The 24,082-nt window shown below is 41.1% G+C and overlaps 1 protein-coding gene and 1 long non-coding RNA gene across 3 annotated transcripts; one reads left to right on the top strand and one right to left on the bottom strand.

Annotated features, from left to right (window-relative positions):
• Positions 1–4,612: 4,612 nt before the first annotated feature.
• On the bottom strand, positions 4,613–14,638 carry nr2f1a (nuclear receptor subfamily 2, group F, member 1a). The gene is made up of 3 exons (XM_069178252.1): positions 13,269–14,638; positions 11,318–11,845; positions 4,613–7,386 (listed from the first exon to the last, which is right to left on the bottom strand). The coding sequence occupies exons 1-3, from the start codon at positions 13,699–13,701 to the stop codon at positions 7,112–7,114; spliced, it is 1,236 nt and encodes a 411-aa protein (XP_069034353.1). The 5' UTR covers positions 13,702–14,638; the 3' UTR covers positions 4,613–7,111.
• Positions 14,639–15,381: 743 nt separating this feature from the next.
• On the top strand, positions 15,382–22,980 carry LOC138215831 (uncharacterized). 2 transcript variants are annotated; one of them, XR_011179763.1, is made up of 4 exons: positions 15,382–16,438; positions 16,510–16,718; positions 22,110–22,146; positions 22,413–22,980. It is a non-coding gene; the product is annotated as an uncharacterized lncRNA (long non-coding RNA). The 2 variants fall into 2 exon arrangements; XR_011179762.1 differs by having other exon boundaries at positions 15,385–16,718.
• The last annotated feature ends 1,102 nt before the right edge of the window (positions 22,981–24,082 follow it).

The raw sequence follows: 24,082 nt of genomic DNA, 5'->3' as shown, positions 1-24,082 counted from the left end.
GCACAGTCACACACCATCTGGAGTGTATTAGAAAGAGAAGCCGTAAATATTGCTGAAAAGCCCAGGCGTTATCAGGTATGTAAGCCGGGCCTCGCTGCATGGCCTCCCATATGTTGACATAATCAGACTGCTGGGATGTCTATTAAAACGTATCTGAATTTAATAAATGAGCACAGTAATTAAATTCAATTTGTTTGTTCAGATCTCCCAGTGACTCCCAGTGTTGGTCTGTTTACATTTTTTGGAGGGCTGGATTATGATGGGATGAGACGCTGCAGGGCTCGTGGGTTGTTATCACAGTTTTGAGGTTGCTGTTAGGTTTAGACCAGAAGCAACAGGTTGGCTGGTTTCAACTCCAACTTCCCCCCTCCCCCCCAAATTTGATCGATTTAACGGCTCGGTGTTAAATGCGCCTGCATGAGTTATATCAAGTCGCTTTGTCTTTCATAATGGCTTCAGTATCCCTCTGAGAAACACGTACACATCCTCTCAAACTTGACAGAAGGAATTAGGAGTTCCTCTTGAGCTGCAAACGCTCTGTTACATCCGATTCACGCTTTCCCCTTTCAAAACCAAGCATTTCCTTCCCGACCATCCGGATCTATTTTTTCCTGGTAGGTAGTGTGGTTTATTCCACGCGCGCGCATACATGTAAACACCACCGTTCATGCAAACAAGAGTTCGTATACTGTACACAAACCAGTGGGGAAACTTGGACATTGGGGTTTAATGCCACGTGCTGATTAATGTCTTGGTGATGACACGCACACACATGCACATATACGCACACACACCGACACAAACAGACAAACGTCCATCCTCTTTCACTTTTTACGTATATATCCCTCCTCCCCTTTCTCTCCCACTTTTCTCTCTCTCTCTCTTTCTCACTCACTCCCCCCGGCTTTATCCGTTTGAGTCCAAGGAACACACACGAACAAACGTGCAAAAGACACACACACACACGCACACACACACACACACACACACACACACACACACACACACACACAAGAAAGAGAGCGAGGGAGAGAGAGGAGGAGAAGAACTGACAGAGGGAGAGAGAGAGCGTCAAAATGAGCCTTACTTTTTTCCTTTTCCTGCCATGAATCTTCATCCATCCGTCGTTGACAGAGCTTGACTTGATCCAACCGCTTCTTCCACAGTGCTAAAAAGTCCGCTGTAGAGCGCTTTAATTAATATATTTCTGGGCTGTGTCCCGAACCCAGAAGCTTTAGAGAGGGGAGAGGAGTGCAGATTGAGACATATTGAGCCCGCTTTAAAAGGATCATTTCATCATGTGGGAGGTTGGGACACACAAAGTTTGGACCCGTGACTGGCATTCCGGAGAGACATGCATATTTTAAAACAACAAAGCAAGACAGAGACCGGGGGCCCCGGGGTGGGAGGGGAGAAAACTTGGAAAGAAGTTACTATCAGATGAACAGCTGTCATTGTTGGGCGAGACTTGAGCGCATATTAAGATATAGTCATCTGAAAAAAGGAGCTTGTCCAAAGGATGTCAGTGGTAGTTTCATTGAGATCTCTAAAGTTTCAATGTATTCATTGAAATATATTTATAGTTTTTAGAACACTCTAATTGTGGATTTTTTTTTTTTTATACCAAACACAAGTTTTCGAGATAGAGATTTGTAATTAATTATTTTTCCTCTAATAGTGATATTAAGTCTGTATGTTTATTTTACGCTAAATATTACGAATAAGTCGTTAATAACAACCTGAATAAAAAGCTTTTTATTTTTTTTATTTTTACAAACATTTAAAAAATGTGACACTCAAATAAACCCAGCGTCTAAATGTATGTGGAAAAAATATGAACCTACTATTAAACGAGAAATATAGTGTTATTATTTACCATCTCACAATGAATCATACAGGCTGTAGATTTTTTTTTCTTTTTACCTGAAACGTAAATAATTGCAGTTAAGGTACCAATTTAAAACGTCTCTCACTTTTATTTTGTCAAGTCACACACAATTGTATCTCTCTCAAGTAAAACCAGTGTGCTTAGCGCTGTCACTTCTGCACAGCTTTTACAACATCACTCCCCCCTTTTCTCCCTCTGCTTTACTAGGTTTTCTCTTCTGTGCACGGGGTCCATTCGTGCAAAAGGAGAGGAGAGGGCATAAATAAAAATGTGTTGGCTGTGACGAGAGATCTGTCCGCTGGAAATGAAGGGCCAGGGGAAGAAGACAAAGGGGGGAAAATGCATGCAGTGGTGTAGAGCTGGATATCTCTGTTAGTTGTCAGCGTTTAGTCCATGGCTGTGGAATGCTAATGAGTGAGGTCTCTCTCCCTTTCTCTCCCTCTCTTTTCTCAATCCCCCTCCTTCTGTCCACCCCCCCTCACTCTCTCTCTCTCTCAGGGAAAAAAAAAAAAAAAAAAAAGCGGATCGATAGCTGACCCGATGGTTTTGGCCAATGCTTTATTTATCTGGCCAGGCAATGATATTATCAGCCTTGAACGTTATATACAGCAAACGTCTTCCTAAATCAACACAAAGGGATCCGCTTACACAGCGTTCCGGGCTTTCTCACAATCACCTCGCTCCCTCGGCCAGTAGCGCGCGCACACACACGCGTACGTACGTTGGTAGATACACGCTTTTACGCACGGACATGCAAGGGACGTGCCCGCACACATACACATACACACACACACACACACACACACACACACACACACACACACGCACACACACAGAAATACCTCTCAAATATAAACAAATATCATACCGTTGCCTAAGCACAGTTATGACAATCATGACGGACATGCGTGTGCACAGACACACGCACGCGCCTAAACAAGGAGGAGTCCCCCTTATGTTACATTCACAACTAGGCATATTTGAAACCCCGAAGGGCTGGATCTGATCCATGGCTTAAAGGTTGCCTATGTGGTCCGTGGACAGACCTTAGAGCAGCACACTGTAATCATACGATATGTCTGTCTCCATTGACTGTGTACAGTCAATACAACAAGAGACTCGGGCTGTTTGCTGAGATATAGCAAACATCTCTCGGGAATCCATTTAATTTTGGACATTTGTCCTCACTGTGCGTTCCCAGCCATTTTGCAAGCTTGTGTGGTTGAGGTGCGTGGTAGACACGGCGAAGCACTTGTTGTCCTGTGTTGTCATCATTTTTACGCACAAGACAATATGAGAAATAAGCCGTGTCATACTTCAGAGGGGCCCCCATTCATACACGGAGCCGCTATTTGGAAATTGTTATTGCCTCAAACAACAGTATTTGTCAAATGTGACCGGGAAAAACAGGCTATATAAGTGAAATGTAGTGACGTGTGACGCCAATACGACATTTCCACGGCTGCATAAAACCACTGGTTTGCATTGAAGGTTTTGGAGAAATAGGCTCGCTGACAACTTAGGATAATAAATGTTTCGCTTTCAGACAGATATCTCAAACGTGAAATCGCACCCAGCTGCTTGTGTAAAGCAAACAAATAGCCCCCTGTGTTAGAAGTCCTCCACTTGTGGTTTGATGAATGAAACCAGACAAAGGTAAATGGTTATTTAACTCATTTCGTAGTAACACTTTGGTAACCAGAGTTTCCGAAATTACAGAGACACCAATGGAGCCTATAGTGTATCACATATCCATCTCCCTTACCCACCGCAGCTAGGTCGAATCTGACAGTGCATTCACTTTTCTCTCTGTACTTTGTGCTTTTCTATTTCCTTAGATTTAATTAATAATAATAATAATAATAATAATAATAATAATAATAACAATAATAATAATGTTGTCATTACATCAGTAGATAAGACATTTTATGATAAACGCCAGATTGAAAAATAGGGAAAATATAGCTGTTATTTGCGGCATATTATTTCAATATCTGAAGTGTTACATAATATACTAATTTAAGCTTCTGTCAAAGAGAGTCAAAAGTGATCCACAGCCTAAATCCAAAATATCTCTTTTCCTAGAGTTCTCATGTGTTTTGCTTGTATTTCCTATCCAGAAACGTTAATTAGGAACACATGCCACCATTTCATTTGTTTTTGAACTATTCCTTTATATAGCCTGCAGTGTAACAATTGTATAACAGAATGATTTCACCAAGAGGATAAAATATAGTTACTCTAGAGAGATTTTGACTACATTATGTGGAGACAACCAGCTGAAAGCTGTTTTTAATAACCCAGCAAACAATTTAGTCCAGAGCTACATAAAACAAAAACGACCTGGACTGTTGTGATGGCCATGATGAAGCCAGGTTCGTTTTCTTTGAAAATCGATCATTTAGCATTGATTCTCACATTTATTCAGGAAACGATCTTCTGTTTATTAAAAAAAAAAAAACACTGGCTAAAAACAAACGGGCTGAATGATGTTAATAGCTCCAGTGATCCAGGTTGCGTTTTAAAGGCTGTGTTTTGGGTGGATGTTGATGATTATGTGTGCCTGTTTTTATTTTTTTTTTATTTTTTCTGGGTTAAATTCAGTATATTCTGCCTCCAGTATGGCAGAAAGGAAAGGCCCCTGCAGCTCATTATTCTACATCCTTCACCTGACCTGAAGCTAGAGGAGATTCACATCCACAACAAGGAAACAACGATCCAAACTGAAGAAATATCACATTTATGTTTGTACAATAGCTTAGGAAACAACAAGGCGTATGACCCAGGGCTACAGACAGGTCGATTTGGAGCTAAGTACAATACGAAGGAACAGATATCAGTCATTAGAATAAAAATGTGTTCTTGTGAAAGAGCATCTGAGGACAACCTACAGCACAACCTACCTCATTCCATATTAGCGCCAACTAATTAATACTTTAATATTGAAGCCTTTGAAGGAGACAAGCAATACAAACAAATAAACCACTGGCACAAACACCCCTCCCCCAGTCCTATAAAGGTGGATAACAAATATGGCAATATTAAATTCAGGCATTGCAACGTGCTACATGCAGTTGAGCTCCTGTTCTACTGTCCCTCGTCAGCAGATGAATATGTGGGCAATATGGCACACAAGCAACACGTCTGATGATGAAGACGGTGGACTATCAGGCAAATTTAATAATTGTCACACCGAGACCCTTATTTTCTTCTTCATGACGCCTTCCTATTTATCACATTTTATCACTCCGGGTGTGAGTGTAATGCAGTGATGCCAGTGAGGGTAGATCCAGGTACATAACTGGGCTTCCTGTGTCATTTGTGGAGAATATGGAGACAAAAAAGAGGGAACGCACGTACAGAGACAGACCAAGGCAAGGAGAGAAACTCTATGTAACCCATCTAACACATTGAGGACTTATCGATGTACTCATTACACTCTGAATGTATCAGGCAAACCAAGGCCACATCTCTTTCTGTCTCTGTCTTCCTCTCACATACGCACACACACACTTGACTTCCTTCTAACACGTTTCTCCTCTCGTTTGTCTCAGCACTGGCTCCATAGTCTCTCTACCCCCTCTCTTTCTTTCTCTCCCTCCCGCCCTCCCTCCTCTCTATTCCCACACAATGCATCACACTCGGTGTTCCTATCGACTGGCTTACATGCTGTAAAATACATTTTCCAGATTGATCACGCATATCACAGCAGCTTTGCGGCGGGGGCTAACCCTTTTGCCAAATGACGCCCACATCAATATCGAGGCATGCACTATCAAGGCAGAGTTTTTTAAGAACGGGGGAGAGGGGAATATTGTTTGGTTTGTGGAGAATCACCTTGATTAAGCCACGTGACGAAGGATCGAGGCGGCTCTGTATGGTGCGCAGGCTTCCCTTGCTGTCTGGGAAAAATATTAAACATTAATGCGGTCACAGGCTGGCAGAGACCCCAGTGCTTCAGTTCTTCACGTATAGTCTCCCCTCCTTTGTATCCGCAATGCCAGTTATGTCAGTGGGTCTGTTAAGATGTAAGGTATACGCCTATTGTGTAATTACCATTATTCCGGTGTATCACCTCGTTTTCACTGGTAGGTGTAACAGAGGCAAACTGTGTATTCTGAATTATGGTTCTGCCTCAGTAACTGCAGGCTTCACTTGCGCTTTTCTTACAGAAACCAGAGAGGAAACAGATTCCCTCAGATGGCTTTAAATAAGCCCGACCATCTTGACATTTGCTTCCAGGAAAATGCTTGAGAATGAGACATGGTTGCCTATTTCTTTTTTTAATAGTACAGTCACCATCACACAACTTCATCAACCGACCCTTCTGCAAAAAGCTGCATCATGGAGTAAGCAAATTGAAGGCAACAACCAATAAAATTCAAGAAACAATGAAAATTTTCAAGACGAAACAAACAAAATGTATTTGAAATGATATATTAAAAGTGCTTTTGATTTTCATGTCTCTCCTCTTTGACTGATGATCGACTCCACACGCACTCATGGCCCGGGGAAAGGCGCCCCAGACGTCCTGGAGTAAAAATGTCAGTAAAAATGTCCTGGAGGTCAGTTTGCTGCTGTTGCAGGTCCATCGTATCAATTGGGAAAAAGTTCAACCATCAGTGGTGATATTGTCATAGCGATTAGACTGTTTCTTATTTGTCTAAATTTCTTTATTTTTCTGTTTTTAAATTCTCACTTCAATTTTAATTCTTGGAGAACATAGCTTCGACAACATATATCGCACTCATTATAAGAAGCAAAAGGTTATATCAAAAAATTATTAGTATAGAATCACAGAAACCCTGGTTTAGAACCAGAAAAAATACAAAACAGAGAGGTACATAGACACAGGACAATTCTTATAATTGCTTGGAAACATTATTTTCCCGCTAAGTCTTGATTCTTTTTTTCTTACTGCGCATATGATGTTTTTCATTTTATTTGTATTTTTTACAAAAAAGGAAAATAAAGACTAGTATTTTACAAAATGAAGAGTATTGTTCTTGAAGATGAGGGTGGATTTACACAGGTGTAAAGTCCAGTTCCAATATTTTTCTGTACATTATGTATTCCATCACAGTCCCAGAAGACAGGAAAAAAGTAATGTCTTCCAAGTTTCTCAGAAAAGGTCCTATATATAGTCTTCTTGAAGGAGGATGGGGTGAGGGGTGCTGAATTTTGGTCCTTTTTTCCTCTCTTTTTTCCACTTTCATATAAGGATCATTGGATGGACATGTAAGGCCAGTTGAAGCTGCTCCCGGATAATAGCATATCCCTGATGAGGGTTTCAATAGGAGTTTTACCTACCAAGCGGACGAAGAACAGCTGCTCGATTACCGAAGAGGAGACGGTGCGCAGAGAGGGCAGCCGCAGCAGGAGTTTCCCAAAGCGGCTGGGCTGGTTCGGATACTGGCTCCTCACGTACTCCTCCAGGGCGCACTGGGATTTCTCCTGAAGGCTCTCGATGTGAGCAGCGTCCGACAGGCCGCAAGCGTCTGTGAAACACACACCAAAAACACTGTGGTTAGGGTCCTCACATCTCTAAACCCTGAGGTACAACATGCTGAGGGAAAGTCCCTGAATCTCTTATTATTAATAGTAAACACTCGGAGGAACAAGTCAAACAAAAACTGTAGGATGAAAATACATTATTAAAATTCTATTTCAAACTATGTCAGGTCACCAATCCTGCAGAAGAGCACACAGCTGAAGAGAAACAGCAGAAGGCGAATAAATACACACATTACTTTTTCGCCACTATTATTTTTTTTAAAGGTATACGACCCAAATTGCATTGCTGATATTTTTTCTGATATTTTCGGCACAAAATGTGAGCACAAAGCCACATGGTCATTTTTGCCTCAAATGGGCTCAGCTTTGACATGTGCACACCTTGCCATACCCAATTTACGTCGTGAAAAACCGCTGTGGTTATCATTCAACACCCTTTACGTGTTATTGACAATGTGGAATGAACAAACACGCTGCCCAAACATGCTACATCACACTGAGCGAGTGGGACTGTCATACAGAATAAACAAGGGACTTGCTGCAGGAGTAAGGGATGCACAACTCAGTGGAGGATATTGCTGCCTGTCCTGACGACAACCAACAATAATATAGGGCTAAATGTCATTAAAACTGCGTTGTATAAACATGTAGAGTCAGGAATGATGGGGTAATATAGCCAAAGGCGAAAAAGGTAGGCTATGGGCCGAAAGGCCGCTGCTCTTGATGTCTGGACTGGGGATTCAAGTAAGGAAACATAAACGGCACTGATGAATCTGAAATTACTCGGGATGTAATGTGACCTAATTACTCTGCAGTAAGCTGTTAAGTGATTTCGCCGCTCTTCTCTCCATAGACCACTCTTGGCCTGTTTTTCGATGGAGCCTATAGGACAGGCCGCTGAAAGCAATCAAATTTATTAGAGGAGGTGAAGTCAATAGTCACACAGAAGCGACATAAAATGTCAGAAAATGAGCCTGCGCAACAAGGCAGGCGAGGAGTGTTAGGTGCTCACTGGTGGGTTGTGCAGCCACGCTTCAATATAGACAACAGCATATAAGGCTTGTTAGTGTCTTACGTGCTTTAGTCTGTTATAAAAATGAGCTGTTTTTCACACAACCCAAGCATGCGTGTTCTACTGCTTATAAACTGCTGTAAACGCAAGCAGCGGAACCGCTGGCATATATGGTCCCACGTGAAGCCTGGGCTGTCCCTGTAAGATTCTCGATTGAGCGGTGCTTTTGTGCAAACTGCACAAGAAAGACAGCTTTAGTATTTAAGGACTATACATTAAGCACCAGGCAGAGGCTTTTAAGCCTATTCTTAATTTCTCAGAGCTATAACTCACTTTGGCCAGACACAATAACCTTATGAACCCGGGGGCAACGCTGCGATCTCGGGGTGATTTACTATGACCTTAGTCCGGCCGGTCAGAGCCCCATGTATGCAAATCCCTTTGGATTAACGCTGAGTGTCCCTTTTTAAACTCTACACCAATCAATACGTCTGAAATTAATTACATTTGGAAATTTCTAGTAAAACATATAGGCGAATACTTGACAGGAATTTTGCAAGGCAGCGATATAGAGGAGTTCAAAGCTTCGCAGGAGATATGCCGCAGTAGAATGTTTGCACTAAGAGAAAAGCTGGTCAAAGACACCCCATAGTTCTCCATAAGGCCTGCCTCTAACACTGCACCCCACAACCTCAACAGCCTGGGACAGGGGAGCAGATAGCTTCCAGATTCGAAAATGACTATTTCTGTAAGTTTGCAAAGGCACACACCGCAGTGTGCACATGTGGATAAGGAGTTAATGTAAGACAATGATCCTGAACTGTGGTGAAATAGTTTAGCCTGGCTACCATTATTTATGCATCAAATACTGACAAGTCTGGTGTTATTAAAGGCAAACAATCCACGCTGATCTTGGCAAAGTGCCACATGACTTTCTATAGCCGACACCAGTTGTAGCCTATCAAACTAACTAAATGATCTGTTAGAAAACATGGAGGATGTGTGTGTAGTTTCTCTGGTTAATCTGGGGTGAATTACTGAAATGCCGTGCAACAGAAAGATATGGCCAACTATGTCCCTGCACACGGTGACACTATAGAATGTATGGGCTAATAGTAAATAAGGCGAATCTAACATGGCTGTCATATTACTTTAAGAAAGGTAACTGGGACAAAACCCGTATTATTTGTGTTAAAGCATATATTTACCTCTCAGTATGCCGTCAAAATTTGGCATATCAAAATAACCTAGCTGCCAACCCCCAACAGTTATTATTATGGTTTCTGAAACAAAACAAAAAATACTAACAGATATATGGTCCTCTAAGGAAAACCTATGTGGTAATGTGTTCCACAAATGAGCAAGACTGAATGTTAAACGTGTATTAGTAGTTTGCTCTGAGTTTCTATGTAGTTTGGTGAGCATTGAATATATAGTTTGGATAATTTAGATCCTGATTATACACACCTTATTAATAGTATACACACCGTATGAGAATATAACATAGTGTGGGTAAATTTTGCTATATTATATTATATTATATAATATAATATAATATAATATTATATTATATTATATTATATTATATTATATTACATAATATAATATTATATAATATAATGTACACACAGTAAAGGTAATGTGGGCTCTATGTGCAGTTATAAATCCCTGCGAAGTTGAGTCAATAATAAATAATAATTACTGAAATATGCTAAAGACAAGTGTATCCTCACTCAATATAAAAAAAAATGAGTTATGCCGCTTTCTACGGACATTGAAAGTGCCCGTTATTTCAATATGACACCAAATCTAAAAACCACAATAAAACTGAATATTTTATCATGAGCGTGTCCAATTATAGATTATCTATAACCTTGTTGCAGAATTTTGTAATGGGCCAAAAAACCGACAACGAGGGCAAAACTTTGAGGTAACTTCAGAAGTAGTTTGGGGCCTGTACGTGAGTTTAGATTTCCCTTTTCCTTCTCATAATCACCCGACTCCCCTGACATAACAGGCCTAATGGCACCAAGCGTACACAACTAACTCCAAAATAGCATCTAAATTACGCACCGAGAGTAAATAAGGACCTTTAGGACCATGGCTCAGTCAGTTATCAATTAAGCTATCAACAAATAGGTTACTTAAAAAAATTGCTGCTTATAACTTTTCCAAGCTGAGCGTCAAGATAAAGTATCGTCGCTAAGTAGGAAAATTAATAGGTCAGTTTAGATTAATCTACAAGCAGTCTATAGAGCAGTGCTGCTCTGTGTCCATACAGAAGCGATGCACTGACATAACAGTCAACTGCATCAGCTTTTTTGATCTCAGTCTGCTAAGGATTATTTCCTGCACCCCAAGACACGTGTTTGTGCACGAAAAACAAGGATAAAAGCATGCACCGACACCCATAAATGCATCAGCTGTCATATATCACCCAGTGATAGACTATTTCATCTTTACGCTCAATTATTTGACACCTGTTCCAAAATTTATGAACGCAAACAATCTCGGTCTCGGTTCAGACATGTTCAAAAAAGTTTAAAACTCCACCGTTATGAAATATTTACACACGAGGTTGTTAATTATCTCCCATCTAAAAGGCACCGAACTGAGTGATACACTTAAAAACTTGATGCGCTCACTCAATCTGGATTTGTTTACACGTCTTATGCTGCGGCTGCAACTGACATGGGAATGCATGTAAGTGGATATGTAGCAAGCTGTTGACAAAATAGCTGTTTCATCGACAACACAAACATCTAGTAAACTCAGATTTGTGACCAGTTTATACCTGACAGCTATATTCCTGATGCCACAGGAGCTGCGCTCCCAGTAACATTACTGGAACTAGGCCTCATTTGATTATAGACATGTTCCTGTGTGACATGTTGGACACCCACCTGATGTAAAAAGCACGATGGCCTTGAGGCAGCTGTACTCTGCCGAGTCTACGTGCAGGGTCTTAAGCTTCTCCACTTGCTCCTGGAAGATCCGGATGTGATCCATGAAAGCCACGACGCGGTCCGCGGACATCGGGGAGGCGTGGAGGCCCGCCGCCGCGAGCAGAGGGGCCACATGCAGAGGCATGGAGCACTGGGCCGCGTTAAGCACAAACAACTCGCTCCACGTCAGCCTGAGAAGGGACACCTGGTCGGTGATCTGCAGGTCGGGAAAGAAAGGGATGTTTCTCGCCCACTCCACGGCGCTGAAGAGCAAACGAGCCGCCAGCTCGCAGATGTTCTCGATGCCCATTATATTGTTGGGTTGCATGCACTGGCTCCCGTACCGGGACGTCGGGTATGGTTCGGCCCGCAGCAATAAGGAGATGTATCCGGACAGATAGCAATGGCCATTCAGAGGGTCGCCGTTCGTCAGCGCGTACTGGCCTGGGTTGGGCTGGGTTGGAGGCATTCGTCCTCGCTGAACCGCTGACGAAAAGAAAGAGAAAAAGAGGAAATGTGCATCCAGGACTGACTAACATTGTTCATGAGTAATACAACCGTCAGAAAGCTACAGCTAGTGTGTATATGCTCAGTAAAGCGGCATACACTGAAATTAAAAAATCAGCACGCTTTTCAAAACATATTGACCACTCTGCAATGATCGCAAGAGTATAATATTTCACAGCAAATTATTCTATCGACATCATAAACATCTCATCAAAGCAGATGTGCTGTGTCCCTCAATCTCCACATTGTTTGTATTTGTATTTAAGGATGCAGGCTATATAGCAGGATTGTATGCACATGAAAATACTTCCACTTTTACACACAAAACCTACATGTTTTCTGTTATCCAAAAGTACATTTAAGAAATTGACCATTATGAATATTTCCAGGCGTAATTACTTGTAATTTTACCGTTATATTTATATGGGGTTGTTTTTATTTAAATCATTATTATTTGTGGCCAAACATGTTACAAATATGATCGATAATTACTGTTAAATACAATCATATTTACACTCTTTGCCCACACCATAAGGTCAGCAGGGATTAAAAGGAATTCAGCTACTGTTTAATATTAAAAATCAAATATTAATGTACGTCAGGGTACAATATACGTGGGCATGCAGTGTGTACTGCAAATAATAATCTTAAAATTGAAGGATGTCTGCATAAATTGGAATCAAACACTTGACATGGAGAGGAAAGTTATACGGCCTGTAATGCACCAAGCAAAACAATGAGCCATGAACAACTTCAGCGACATTATTCAGTGTGTCTGGGCTGTCTAGTCAGCATAAGGAGCCAGAGAGACGTGGGTTGGTGGTGTGTTCATTTTAAATTCACACACACACACACACACACGGGTTACGAATCCTACTTTACAATTATAAATTAGAAAGCTCCACATACTTAAGGGACTGTTAGAGAAGGGACTATTAGCCTTTGCACACTGTACACACACACACACCCAAAACACTCTCTCTCACACACACACACACACACATACACACTCACAGACAGGCATACAGGCACATACAAATACACACAATCACTCTTCTGCTCTAAAAAACTATACGAAAAATGGGCTTGTCGGACCTAGTGCCTTTGCTTGAAAACAGTACAGTTAAGACTGCAAGAAAAACAAAATAAAAGGGTCAGCTAGACGAGCCGCTTTGTTCAGGCGACCTGCATTTACAGGCAGTGCTGCTGTGGCTGCACTGGCCTTTTACCCCTCTCTCGAAGGCAGAAAGACTAACAATTCCTGCAAACATCTTTCAAAAACATGGATGGAGACTGCAGTATGCCCAGCCATATAGCCTGTGACCTTAATGCAACATGGCAGCCCTGTTCGTCTGTTACTGGGATGCGTAATCATGAGTGGGCTTTAAAAATATATATTCACCTTCCCGCCGCATTCCCACTTTTAAACACTTCTTCAGCCGGCAGTATTGGCACTGATTTCGGTGGTGCTGGTCAATGGGACAGTTCCTATTGGCACGACATGAGTATGTTAAGTTCCTCCGTACACTCCTCTTGAAGAAACTTTTGCATCCCTCGCAGGTGAACTGGCCATAGTGTTTGCCGCTCGATTTGTCTCCGCAAACCACACATTCAATATGCTGCTGACTCTGTCCAGAATTTTGACTCCCCTTGTCCCCGGCAGTCCCCGGCGTGGACGGGGGTCCCGGCTGGCTGGGGGTCTGCGGAGTGTGCGGCGCCGCTGACGCCGCCTGCTGCTGCTCCCTCGCCGGCTGCGCTGCTGGGTTGGGGCCGCTCGGAGGTCCTCCGGCCACGTCTTCCTGCGGATCTCGCCAGACGCTAACTACCATTGCCATATCTCGGCCCCGGAAAGTGCTATAAAGCGAAATGATCGCCGATGTTTATGAAGCGTAGAGGGAAAAAAATGAGATCTCAAAAGACGGGGCAGTGCAAAGTCAAATCGGAGCACGCAATCTCATATGGGGTAAGAAGGGAGTACAACGCGATCAATACATTCAAAATACAGGAGGGCGATTAAATAGGCACCCGATCAGGATATGCAAGTATCGGGAGGCCAGTTCCAAGGTAAATTGCAGTCAGCCATTCAGGAATCCCTAATCTTGAAGGAAAACCCGAGTCCAGACGTAACAAATTGCAGTTTGGTATAAAATAGCCACAAAGGAAAGCAGGAGCGATTCACATGGACGCAGGAACGAGTAAAAAAAAAAACCTTTTTGCTGGAAAGACACGCGATCCAAAGTGCTGCGGAGATAAATTCCTTTCTCCTTTCTTCCCCTTGCTCCTTTACACTCCCGTCTTCGCCGTATAGGAGGGGAGGAAAAACTGAAGAGCTGGATTTTTACATCTATATTCTTAAATAAACCTCATCATCTCACCCAGCAGCGAAAGAAAACCGCGTCGCCGAATGAAGTGCCCATGTATAGTTTCACCTCTCTCCAGCAGGAGGAATGGAGATACGAAGAGAAAAGATAAAAAAAAGAAGAGGAAAAACACCAACAACTAATAGAATATGCAAGAAGAAGGAGAGACCCAAAAATGAATGCGCTTAAACGGGAGGACCAGCAGAGCAATGTTTCCGAAACGGGGGATCTGCGCGAATGTCTGTATATAGTGAACTTTGACACTACTATTGAAACTGACACGTTTCTATGGAGATCGCTGCGCCTTATATGGTGCTCATGTCAAGGAGCCAAGAGAGGGGCTGCTGGAGACTGATAATCAAAGGCGACTGACTGGCCAGAGCCCTGCATAGAGGAGGAGGAGAGGAGGAGAGGGGGGGATAGGGAGAGAGAAAATGGGAGGCTAAGGTTATAGCCAAGCCCTCTCTTTCTCTCCATTGGTTAAAGTCCCCCTCCGTTCATTCACTGCAAAAAATGTCCATCCCAGTAAGTCATCTAGTCTCGTGTTCAAATGTTCAAATGTTATTTTCTCCCCTGAAAATACTGTAGAAAAAAAAAATCAAGTGCAGTTTGCAGAATTCCACTTGTTTCCGATTGCACTCCGAGTCGTTTGTAGATTTTTAGGAGTCAATATCTGGAAATAAAGCGGAGTATGCAGGGAGATTCCTCGAGAAATTAACAGTCGCTGTAATAAAATGTACAGATCGATTGGTAGCGGAAACAAGTAGAAGCATCTCGCCCCGAGTATCAAGATTCAGTCTTCCGTTTTGGCAAAGTCAAAATTTCCAGACTCAATACCGAGCGGACTGGTGTCTGAGGATGGATATTTTTTGCAGTGTTGCCATCTACGACTGGAGGGGCTGGGGGGCTCTGACAGGCACAATTTACATTGAGCTCGCCCCGCGCTGCTATTTACTTTGAAACCTGATTAGTATGGGCCGTCTATTGTCACCAAAAAGAGGAAGAAACCCTGGATAGAATAGCAAAAAAAGCGGGGTAAAGGGAAGGGGGGGACAAAGCTTTTACGCACGACAAATAAACCAAAAACTATGCGCAGCGTTGAAAGGGGGGTTCTGGCTGAGAAATTCCCCAAAGTTTCAGAAATGGTTTGTCTTGGACTGTTATCTTTATCATAAAATTAACTGATGTCATTATTGGTTTGAAGTGGATTTAGATTTTCATACGTTGTTTTGTCCTTGGCATGCGCATTGCGGTATATCGTCGTCTGTAATCGGCACAGTCTCGCTGAAAAAAAAACTTACAATTGAGTTTAAACCAGTTTATAAAAGGAGGAAAATGTCACTGGGAAGAATGATGCATAAAAGACAGCGTGTTATACAAACGGGATGCTTTGCCAGCGGCCGAAAATCTCTAAAATTAGACGGAGGAATGAGCAATATTCAATAATTACCAAGGTCCTATAGTCTCCACAATCACTGAGCTGGTGTCACATTATGTCTTAATAATGACAGTAATTCAAAATCATGTGAAGTTACTGGGAATTTGCATGGGGATTCCGGCTTTTTTGTATCAGGGTTTCTGCAGGCTTACTACCTCTCCAACTCAAAAATGTCTGGATCGCGCTGCCATCTAGCGTACATTGTACAATTACAACCTCATATTAATGCATGTAGAAGTCCTCAAACGTGCATTTTTAAAACTTAAAAGCTGATGTTAAAAATAAAATAAGCTCGACTTTTGCGTCTGTGGTGTTTCGTCTTTTTTGACTTTTTGAAAAGTACAATCTTTTTGATGTTAAAGTTTTATAACAAAAAAACTTTCAAAGAGCATGAATAAATGTAGGATATATTACAACAAAATAAAATAGTCTCAAAAGTGAACAAGTATTTTGATGGCAAGCGGTTTAGATGGAACACAAACCCAAATCGGTATGCGTAAATCAGCTCCAAAACATAGTAATACTATGTTGGAAAAGAATAACTAATACACACAATTTCGGTTTAATAAAATAATCAAAGTCGTTGTAAACAGAGCTTTAACCACACAGAGATATTAGCAGATATAATGGAGCGTTAATATGCAAGTGCCCCCTTTGAAAACGCATTGGAGGGATGGGTTGTTTTTTAAGTATTCAACAAGAGAGCTCTCTCTCCCGTCCCTGTCTCGGACACTCCACTGAAACTCCCGGCCATGTGTCCAGGTCTTTGAAAAGGTGAAACCAATAAGATTAAATCGGACAAAGATTTTTTTCTGTAAGTGTATCATTAAGATTTAACTCCACAGATTGGAAAGGAGCTCCGCAGGAGAAGCGGAGAAGAGAGGAGAGTGAGAGGGACAGCGAATGGGAGCAGGGTAGAGGCTCTAATAGAAATCTGGGAAACGGCGAGAGAAAAAGGAGAAAGTGGACGGCAGGACATTGAAAGAAGCGCCAGTGACGGCGGTTACCAGTAGAGGAGCAGCTTTCTACCTGGATAAAACCAACCACCAAGACGGCAAGTACACTTTTTTATTTCTTACTTCTCCAACGCTACGCACGCATGGTTCTAAACTCTCTGTCACGACACATGACCGTTTACTTCAAAGCTTGTAGAAGACCCGGGTTGCGTCAGTGTTCCAACTTTTTAAACTTGTGGACACTCGCTTCTTTTCTCCGTATTATCGCCGATTAGAGACTCGTTCCTTCATTTTCCAGCGGTCCCCACTCATCTGCACATCAGATGGTAGAAACGTTATTACAGGCTGATTGGAGTAGGCTACCGCTTTTTTGCACGTCCCGTGCACCTCACCTGCGAGACAGTTTGATGGTTGAACACATAATGAAAAGATCGATAGCAGTCTGTTTGTCTCAGCGATAGTGTCACCGGATTAAAGAGCTGATCAAGGAGAGCAGACGTTGCCCATCTTTTACACTCCTTTCCAAGCGCCAGTTTAGCCAGTATACTGTGACATGCAAACATTACAGTCGCAAAATTTTTTTTTGTGCATCGGCAACAACACGTTACGTGTCGGAAATGGTTGCAGTGAGGAAATGTAAGAAGACATGCGATGTGATTTATCAAAGCAGTATTATTGATGTGAAGGGACTTAAATGAAAACTGATATAAAATAAATGATGTGCAGTGTAGCCCAGGTTAACCTATTCCAGGACAAAGCGCGCGTCAAAGAGCTTTATAAAATAACCTCACATAATAACATTTTACTTAATCCTCCTATGGCCAAATTAAGTTCATGCTCATTAATAATTTTAGGTCAGCAAACTTCATTATATTTTTCATGTCTCTTCAAAGTCTTTCATTTGAACAAAAAATATACATGTTTGTATAAAATATTAACTTGCAAAAACATGTAAAGAATCACATAATCACGTTATTTAACACGTCCTTCAGGTGATGGATGCGTTTGCGCATTATGTAGCCGTCTTAAAGTGTAATGTAATAGTTTGCTTTGTTACGTTATAGTGTTCTTGGAATTAAAAGGCTAAATCGATTTTTTTACATTTTAATCAAACAATATAACAAACAACAAATACATTATCTCTAAATGCTTAAATTTTTCTTCTATGATAGTTTTGTCAAAGGACCTGATTAATTCAACATGTATAAGGATAGGAGGCACGTAACAGTTTTGCCAAATCTGTAATCAATAACTGTTGCCCTCGGTACACAGATCCAGACTTTATGGCTCATGCAACGCAGCTTTTTTTATATGACTGAAACCAACAAGCAGCACAATCAGTTGGGAAAACACTGAGGTCAGAAGTGCAAGGCCCCTAAATACAACCACAAATGACGACAGGAAGGCACTTTTGGAACATTTAAAACGATGCAAACGGATGTGGAAATTCATAAACGGTCGAGGGTTTGATTATTATTGATTGTGTGTAATCACATCAGGGTTATAACCACAGCATATAGTCAATAAGACATTGTATGGGCTTAGAGGCTGATTCCCGTTTCCAGGGGCCTCTGCTCTAAACGCCTCCTGTGTACACAGGAGTGTTATGTTTCTGGCTAAAGGGCCACATACAGCTCATCCCTGCGACTTTAACACCTGCCTGCAAAACTGAAATAACTAAACTACCCAAAATGAATTATGTGATGGACACCTTTATGTTTGGAGCTACAGGCATCGTTTCACATCCACTCTGTTGGTCCTGGCTGTTTGTTTGAATAATAGACAATGATTAATAGTCAAATGGAGCATAAGATGTGGCTATAAACCACCCAATAACTTTACTCTGTGCTTCTGTGCAGAGTAAAGTTATCTGCGTGCAGCTTTAGGAATTCTGCACGCAGATTACCTTTCATCCCATCCTCACAATACTTATTTTTTATTAATGATAGTTACAATTCTGTGAGTAAACACCATGGCGGCTGACAATGCAATGACATGAGTTAACCTGTTAGCAGAGATGATGATTTGCACTTTCTATATTTAAAAAAAAAAATAAATAAATTGTCAAAGCAAATATGATCACTGACATCAGGGCAATGTGTTTCACATTTGGCATTTAAACAAAAATAACATGAAGATGAATACTATTTTACAGCATAGGAGTCACTGACAATAAATGAACACAATACACATTTTAGTTATCTGTCAGTAGGAGTAAAATCTGTATTTACAAATAGGCTTCCATCTTATTTGCTTCCTTAATTTAAATAGTAACCCTGCAGAGGTATATTGATTTGTGAAACCGTCAAATATAAAAGGACTTTAAGGCCTTTGACCTGTTTGAAACAACTAAGATTTTGAACTGGTTTTTATAAGTGGGAACCTATTGCTATAGTGCAGGATTCTTAACATGGTAATAGTTTGTACTTTAAAAAAAAATACATAAATGCTGAAAAAACAGTCATATTTTTGCACATCTTAATAAAAAAATAAATAATTCATTCTAATGTTTGAATTTGAGGTTTTGTTGCTTTGAGTGGTTATGTGTTGAAAGGGGTGGAGGGGATGAAGGGTAGGTGTGTGTGTGTGTGTGTGTGTGTGTGTGTGTGTGTGTGTGTGTGTGTGTGCAAGGGGTGTCTTTTTGTCCAAATCTGTACCCCAAATTATTCTGGGGGCTCAGATTGGTGTGAAAGGGACGAGAAGGTCACTTGAAATCGAATTTTATCCGATTGCTTTTTTTTTCTATGGATCAGCAACTTTCAATAGACATAATCTAATCGCTCTTAATGGAAAAGCCATTCGTGAGAAATAGTGGAAATATCCTGGTGCCTATTGGTACAACCATTTAAGACCTTAACATTTAACAGGCAACAATATATCTAAAAATTGCGTTTTTAATTATTAATGGAAAGTAAAGGTGTGTCTACAAAACAGGGGAAGTTTAAATATCAGTTTAAAACCAATGCAAACAACAGTTTGTGTATTTGGATAGATATGACTTAAAGTGCATTATAATAGAGCTGTTGATTTTTTTAAAATGTTATTTCATCATAACACTGTGCATGACTTTCAAAGTTATCTTTTTGCCCTAAAGGGGTTTTAGTTTCACTGTAAAATGACATTACTCTACAGTGAAAAACCTCCCAGTCTGTATGTAGATATTGTTTATTTTCTCATTACTGTTAATATAGATTCACGTCTCTAGAGATTTGCGCTCCTTCACTTTTACATGTGATAAATGAAAGTCTCTTTTCAGGGTTTTTGTATCCCAGACTATAATTGAGGACAATATCTGAAAAGACTTTCCCAATTAGGTTTGAGGTTGGAGTTAAGTTAGAGGGACTGTCAGTTTATGCTATGGGCAATGGCTTTATTGCTCACTAACCATCATTTCTTTAGAGCCTATGTGCTAATTAGTTTGGATGGTCCCAGAGACGGAGATTATAAATCCATTAGCAGTGAAACCCTCGTGGTTCCACAGTGCAAACACTGTAATTTTGTAGTACACCAAAAAACCAAACTTTAAGTACCAGAAGCTCTATGAGGGGAAACAAGATTTTCAACAGCGTGTGTACTTCTTAGGGATCCAGTGTGAAAGGAATCCTAGCGTGCATCAATCAACAGCCAAGCTGAATACACAGAGTAAACTAATAGAAAATCAACTGATGTGGGAAAATGTTTTATCAGAAGGGACGTGTGACATTCAGTGGCCGAGAGTTAGTCTTAAAAACATCCTGTTAATCTCATTAATATTTTCAATTAATATAACATTGTAATCACAAATGAATGATCAACACAACACCATTTTAATATTGTGTGTACTATTTTTATGCAAGTTTGGGAAATAATTTAGTCTCATTCCCCAAGTGGCTGTCAAATATCCAGAGAGCGATGCAGCCTTAAGGAATAAAGTGAATTAAAACAGGACTTAATACCTGTTTGACTGCTTTTAAAGAGGGCAACACAAAAACTGGGACCTAAACGGGGGTGCGTGAGGGCATCTCACCCTTAAGGTAATTTATTTCAGGGAAACCGGGGGGCAAAGGTGGAATTCTTGAGAAATTCAACAAGGATAAGGGAGCTTTAGGAATTCTGCACGCAGATTACCTTTCATCCCATCCTCACATTATCCGACAACACACCGTAGAAATATAGCTCAGCGACAGAAGAGTGAGATTACCCTCCGACACAGAAGAGTGCAAAACCATTTTTAAGAAGTATTGCGATTATTTGGGGAGCGCACAAGAAGAGAGAGACAGAGGAGGAGAGCGGAGGAAGGGGGGGTCAACACAGTGGAGAAGTGTTTTTTATGGGTCTTTTCAAGGGGGGTGTAAAAAAAAAAAAAAAAAGATGGCATGGCTCACCGTTCATAGTGTCCTGTCGCTGTCATAATAGTATAGAGGATGGTGGGCTCACCTGAAAAGAGTTTACCCACATTTTTATATTTACATACATATTTATGGTGGGTAAATTTACATAAAAGAAAATACAAAACTGATATATACAAACAAATTACTCCTCTTTTGGTCGCTTCAACAGATTGATGTTTACATTGTTTGTCATGTTGCCTTGTTTTGGTTGCTGGGTAATAGTTTGCCACATTTTGGTTTAACTTTTTAGTTGTATATCTTCTGGTTCATAACTAAATGAATGGCATGATATTAGCACTGCACTATTTTTCCTCATCTTTTTTCTCAAAACCAACACACAGCAGGGGCTTAATTAGAAATGTAGTGTAGCTGAACCATCAGCATGCTAGAGCTGAGAATGACTGAGCACACTGGTGCAGTCTACTTTACAACAGTGCGGAGAAAAAAAGAAAATGATTTCCCCTCTAACTCTGTGAGGCAGTTTGACTGAAAGACAATTATTTACATTTAGCAGCCTTGAAAATGTTCAGTGCCATATATTAACATAGATGGACGTGAAGTTTCAAAGTTCTGCTTAAACCTCCCCTTTCACAACTGTAAACTATTATTTATTATAATGTTAAAATAGAGCACATATTACCCAACACAGCACTTGTGTAAAATATGTGCATTTTAAACATATCACACATTTCTAAATGAAAACACTATTAAAAATAATAGTTTAACCAAAAGATACCCTTTTCTCTCTCACACACCCACTCACAGACAAATCCCTCTTGAGAGTTTGTGTATTTTTATTTGAAGGGAGTGTGTCTGGTGTTTGTGTGTGAGGGCACATGTGTGTGAAAAAGACAGTGAAGTGAAGGTGTGAAGATGTCCTGTGTTTAGTGTCCAGACCTGGCAGATTGTGACCTTATCAATGTGAAACTCTTAAGATAAATTATTCATAGCACCTGTTTGATGTCTCCGGCCAAAGAATGACAAAGGTGTACGATTTAAGATGCATCTCAAAGCCATGAATATCAGCCACTGCGCTACCTGTCTCCTTTTTTATAGCAGAAAAAGAAGGAGGGAGGCTGCATTTTAAATATCAAAAATCAACAATTTGTTTCCTAACAGGGGGTGCAGAGGTACGACCAAAGAACTGTCACATGAAGTAAGTTAATTCTGCTCTTTATTTGTAGATGAATTAATAAAAAAACATTTTCAGCATTCAAGGTGTGGCAGCTGGGAGCCTTTGTCTTAATGTCATGTGACTCACAGGTGTTTATGTCGGACATTGAAGCGGGCCACCCACATTGTCACTGCCTGCCTTATTCTGACTTTAATTTGAAACTTGAAGCAGAGAGTTTGTGCGAGTGATTCAGTGAAGCTAACCTTACCCTGTGTAATCGAGTTTTTGTTGTGTGTGTCACCTCGCAGGCGGAGAGCGACATGGCGGCCTGGCGTTCGGAAGCACAGTGGGACCTGCCGACGTGGTGCAAGGACTGACACTGGGATAAGAGGGAATTTATGAGGAGTGTGGTTTGATTATAGGGCAGTGACAGGGATACCACTGCTTTGTATCTGCAGTGATCCCCTGGTATATATATCTATATATATATGTGGTAAATATAACATAAAAGCTAAATTAATTGTCACTCTTAGGAAGGTTTTTAAAACGCTAATGTCTTTAAATATCGTTGCCCAATTCAGATTTTGTTCTTTTTTTTTTATTACTGGAGTATGTGTTTATCAATCCTAGTATTCCCACTCAGAAATGTTTCCAAGCATCGTGAAACTCAAATTCTTTTTTAGTGATTTGTTTTGGAAAAGGCTGTCTTTGGCTTTTTGGGAAACTGGAAGCTGATCTTTTCATAGCTAGAGGTCAACATAACACTCAGTATTAATAAAACAAATAAAACTGGGATGGTTAGTAATGATGATATATACAGATGTAGTGCGCATGATCTTGAATTATGTGTGAGAGCATAAAGAGGGAGACACTCTCGCATGTTTGTGTGTTTACTCGTCTGTGTGTGCGTGATAGCCAAGTCAGTTTCCCCTCAGATGTTCCCTTTAACCTTTAACCCCGGCGTTGGGGTCAAGCCCTGACAAATGAGATGGCCGAGTTCTGGCCAGAACTGCAAACATTCCACAACAATCTTCTGTCCTCCTCCTCCCCTCTCATCTGTCATTTCTCACCCCTTCCCTCCTCTCGGTACGTCTTCTACGACTTTGAGAGATTCAGGGGATTTTTCTTTTTACACACAAACATGCTATATTGTATTTACTGTCTTAATGCACACACCCTTCAAAATTAAGAATTACAACACTGGTTTAATTTAATATCCCCGACACTGCCTTGTTTACACAAGAAGGGAAAACAAGAGAGTATGATCAGTGAAGAGAAGCTCTGCTAAAGATTTGGATATTACAACCCTGCACTTTGAAAGCACACCGTGTGTGTTTGGAAAGCCTGTCAGCGATGTCAAGGATGAGAAATGTAAAAAAACACACAGCAGTGTGGTTTTTTTTTTTTACACACGCTGCTGGCTCTAGCATTTCCGGCAACATTTCTCACTCTGCCTCCCTCACACTATCCGCTCTGCTGCAATATCCCCACATTTTTTCCATCCTTTCAATTCTTCCCCTGCCCTCCCTCCTCGTCTTCCATCCCCACTCTTGCTCCCTTTACCCTTCTTCTGTGCTGCCCCACCCTGCCTAATCTCAGCTCTGCCTCCCCTTCTCTCTTTTCGCAGCACATTCACTCGACTCCCCTTTTTTTTCTTCCACCCACTATTTTCTCTGATTTTCTAACATGCAGCTCCACAGAATGCTACCACCTGTGTCTTTAGGAGGAAGGGAGGGGGGGCGGCGGGGGGAGGGGGGGGGGGGCGATTGGCATTCCTCTTCTGGAAGCTGGTTAAGGTAAGTGGCACCTCCTATTACAATGACACGGCAAATAACCGTTGAGGTTGTTGTGTTTCTCGATGAACTTTTTTTTGTTGTTGTAAATTTAATAAATCTGACGTCCTAAGCATCACCACTCACCATCAGAGCTCCGGCTAAAAGTCACTGCCATAAAAACACACACAGTCACCATCGATGAA

The sequence above is a fragment of the Embiotoca jacksoni genome, unplaced genomic scaffold (genome assembly GCF_022577435.1).
Source record: "Embiotoca jacksoni isolate LCO1_2020_lvr unplaced genomic scaffold, fEmbJac1.0.p SCAF_8, whole genome shotgun sequence".
Classification (NCBI taxonomy): Eukaryota; Metazoa; Chordata; class Actinopteri; family Embiotocidae; genus Embiotoca; species Embiotoca jacksoni.
This window is presented reverse-complemented; position numbering and strand designations above follow the sequence as displayed.

Excerpts from the sequence above, each read along its gene's own strand:
- nr2f1a (XM_069178252.1), bottom strand. The coding sequence starts at position 13,701 with ATGGCAATGGTAGTTAGCGTCTGGCGAGATCCGCAGGAAGACGTGGCC. Across the intron at positions 11,846-13,268 it reads AGTGGGAATGCGGCGGGAAG|CGGTTCAGCGAGGACGAATG; the intron begins GTGAATATATAT and ends TCTTTTCGTCAG. Across the intron at positions 7,387-11,317 it reads CATCGTGCTTTTTACATCAG|ACGCTTGCGGCCTGTCGGAC; the intron begins GTGGGTGTCCAA and ends TGTGTTTCACAG.